General features: G+C 38.5%; 1 protein-coding gene across 1 annotated transcript in view; it reads right to left on the reverse strand.

Moving 5' to 3' along the window:
- Window positions 1-1,838, reverse strand: part of LOC117120467 — a 42,308-nt gene extending 40,470 nt beyond the window's left edge. Inside the window, exon 1 of the mRNA XM_033265491.1 lies at window positions 1,632-1,838. Coding sequence (XP_033121382.1) covers window positions 1,632-1,838 — 207 coding nt within the window. The remainder of the gene's footprint in view (window positions 1-1,631) is intronic.
- Window positions 1,839-3,994: the final 2,156 nt, after the last annotated feature.

Raw genomic sequence — 3,994 nt, forward strand, 5'->3', positions numbered from 1 at the left:
GGTGCAAGATCTGTCTCTTATACACATTTAGATGTGTATAAGAGACAGGTCTGCAGTATCAGGTTTTATTTGACAGATACCTATGATTTGGGTGTCATATGATAATCATCATGCCCATATAAGGGTTTTATGGGCTTTATGATAGAGTATTCTTAGATTGAACTTGATTATATTGCCGCCAAATGTGATATAATCCTCCTTCACCTGCAGTAAAAACTTACGGTAACATATAGTATTGAAGGGAGTTAGCCGTTAACACTGTTGAATAAATATAATATAAATCATCAAAGGCACATATACAGTGTTTACATAAGGACATGATGGAACATCGTAGGCTACCCTGTAGCTTTCAACGCATGAAGTCCTATAAAAGTCATTGTGTAATAAAATTCCTCCGACGGGATTCGAACCTGCGACCTCTCTCTGACAAGGCGAGCGTCGTACACTGTATATGTACCTTTGATATTATATATATATATATATATATATATATATATATATACATATATATTCTTCATGTATTTTGGACCCCGACTTGACAGGGTTAATCGCCACACACCACTTAAACATGAACATCTTCTCCATGAACTTGCAAATGCCAGATCGGATATCGTCTTATTGACACAATGCAAGAGACTAGATATTGTACCCAATGGACTAAGAATCCAGAACCCACTTCAAAATACGACCACCGACCAGTCTTGTCTAGCTATAGCTAACAGAATGTGTGCCCAGGCATCTTCTAAGATTCTAAGATAAACTTCAAAATATTGTAGCCAAAGATTAACTATTGAAAGGACTAGGACCCGATCACCCTATCATCTCAACAGGCAAGTCAGTGGTGAGCAGAGCAATCATAATGGGCTCATTAACAATATTGTGGTCAATCTATCTAACCATGAGCTCTCAAACAGCAAAGAGTCGCTCTTATCCAAATGCCTGTCATTCTGTCCCACAAGGAAGCTTGACCCTGTAGACCTTTGCTGTGATCTCAATGACTTCACTCGCAGAATAAGACTCAAAGAACACTTTAAAGACAAAACAGACAGTACGCCTACATCTGCAAAGCGCAACAAACTGACGCATAGACGTTGGACACCCCCACCTGGAAAAAAACGTTTACATCGATTCATTCGTTAGCAAGTCGAAGTCTCATCTAGATACTTTCATAAATGAATGCTCAACCAAGACACCTGAAAACAAACTTACAAAACCCGAACGTCGATCTATCACCAACCTTAAAAACAACGACGCCATTATCATCCGGGGAGTTGACAAGGGTGGTAACACAACAATTTTAAACAAGGAAGACTATATTAAAGAAGCGGAAGGGCAACTTCAAGACTCTAATAACTGTAGACCATTGACAAGTGATCCAACTCTTGATTTTAAACGTGACCTTAATACTATTGTTTCAACTCTATCTAGCGATTTTGCCACTAAGGTATCAATCTCGTAATCTCACAGTTCCATCCTCTCCCACTGTAATATTCAATTTAGGTAAGTCATTGAACATCACTATACCCGGTAGACCCTATTGGTACCCTTACTGAATCCCTATCAGGCTTGGTTGATTCTTATCTTAACCTCTTTTACATAACATACCTAGTTTTATCCAGGACACCACGCACTTTCTTAATATTCTGAATAACATCACTGGCACTACCTAACATTGCACTCCTCGTCACTATGGACGTGTCCTCTCTATACACTAACATCCCACATGCAGATGGTGTCGATGCCTGCAGACACTTCCTCTTGAACAACTCATTTTCTGTTGAAACCACTAATGATATAACCACTATTATTGACTTTATCTTAAAACTTAACAATTTCATGTTTAATAATCAGCACTTTTTACAAAGGCAAGGTACAGCCATGGGCACTAAAATGGCCCCTAGTTACGCCAACATATTTATGGCCGAACTTGAACACAAACTAATTTCTTCCTTTGACCATTTTTATAGATACATTGACGATATATTTTTTCATCTGGCCTCACGGTTTTGACAACCTTACAAAATTCGTCACTCACTGTAACAACTTTCACCCCGCTATCAAATTTACTATGGAACACTCTAACACTTCTATCCCCTTTCTTGATGTTAATGTTTCTATTTCAGGCAACAGTATCTCCACATATCTCTATTCTAAACCCATCGATAGTCACACATATCTTAACTACCATAGCTCACATCCTAACAAATTTAAACAATCTATTATTTACAGCCAATTGCTTCGCTGTAAACGCATTTGCTCTGATCCTACCGAGTACCGTACTAACGTCACCAAACTTACTGACCACTTTCTTAATAAGGGCTATCCCCTCAAACTTATAAAATCATGTATCATGAAAGCTAACACTCATACCCGCTCTGACCTTCTCAATTACAAACCTAAAATTAATACTACACGCATCCCCATGGTATTTGATTTCAAACTTGCTACTAGACAGCCACCTAACCTTAAATCCATTTTTCCACTATCTAGACTTCGTACACCCAGTGTAGTGATGTGACTACGTCACGATGAAGATGTTGATCATATCATGTGACTAGAGCGGCCAGTGTGATTAGCTGGAATATGCTGAATAAAGAAACACATAAAATGGACACTTGTTGTAGGGTCGTTATTTGGTATGATGTGTAATTGAATTGGAGTATCAGATGGCTTGTTGCAATCATCAATAAACAATATTAAACTGGCGACGAGGTAAAATACCTGTAGAACCAGGGATCTGTGATTTTACAGACCAAAGTGGTGAGTGAAATCATTAATTATGGTGTCAAAGTTTGACGTTCCTCCGATCGAATTTTTCGATCACGAGGCACCGACGGGCTGGGAAGCGTGGTTGGAACGCTTTGAGAATTATGCTGTACAATAGGCCCTGTACATTTTCTAGCTTGCCAAATAATGGAACAACGTATGCTCAAGCAGTTGCGGCTTTGGAAGCATATTTTAAACCAACTGTGCATGTCGAATATGAAAAAGCAGTGTTCCGAAAAATGCAACAACATAGAGGAGAGACAATTAATGCATACAACATCAGGTTGAGGAGACAGGCGTCGAAATGTAGTTTCACTGACATGGATGCTTAGTTAAAGAGTCATATTATACAAACCACCAATGACTCCAAGTTAAGAAAAGCAGCTCTTCGAGACAACACAATGATGTTAGATCAGCTTCTGATAGCAGGAAGGACCAATGAATTAACAAGCTAAGCTTACGTACGTCTGAGATGGAAAACAGCGCACAGCAACAGTCAGAGGAGGTGAAGTTCGTGAGACGTAATCACAGTCGTCATAAAAAGCAGAGACCTCAGCCGATGCACAACAGGACTTCTCACCAGTTCCACCACCAAAAGAATTGTTACAAGCCTGCTACTGGTGCAGGAAAGAAGACGTGCTACAACTGCGGAAAGCCATTCCCTCATCATGGAGGAAAAGAATCGTGTCCAGCCTATGGTAAACCATGTCATGTTTGTGGACGACTTGGACACTTTGCAAATTATTGTAGACTTAATAATAATACAAAAAAGGTACAGGCATTTGTAATGCTGTGGAAGATGTTAATAATCAAGTAAAGGTAAATACATCATCTGATGATGAGTACGTTTTCACTATAGCTAGTCCCCATGAGTTAACTGATGATAAAACTACCCTTAAAGAAAATGTAAGTATTCATACTGTTAGCAGTGATATTATGAAAAAGCCAATTTTTCAAATATATTTTAAATCATGTAACAGTTCACTGCCTATGATGGCAGATGCACGGGCTACGTCAAATAGTATAGATAATGTGACATTTTGTAAATACCTTGCTTAGGGAGTAAAGTTAGTGTCTAGTAAGACTATGTTAACTGCATATGGAGGTACTAAAGTAAACATTCTTGGTTATTTAAGGCTGAAATTTCATCTGTTAACAATAATTATCCACGTTCTACTAAGTTCTTTGTTGCAGAAGGTAATGAAGTTAACTTACTTGGATTCAACAC

The sequence above is a fragment of the Anneissia japonica genome, unplaced genomic scaffold (assembly GCF_011630105.1).
Source record: "Anneissia japonica isolate Jap-2015-1 unplaced genomic scaffold, ASM1163010v1 scaffold288046_len260376_cov104, whole genome shotgun sequence".
Lineage (NCBI taxonomy): Eukaryota > Metazoa > Echinodermata > Crinoidea > Comatulida > Comatulidae > Anneissia > Anneissia japonica.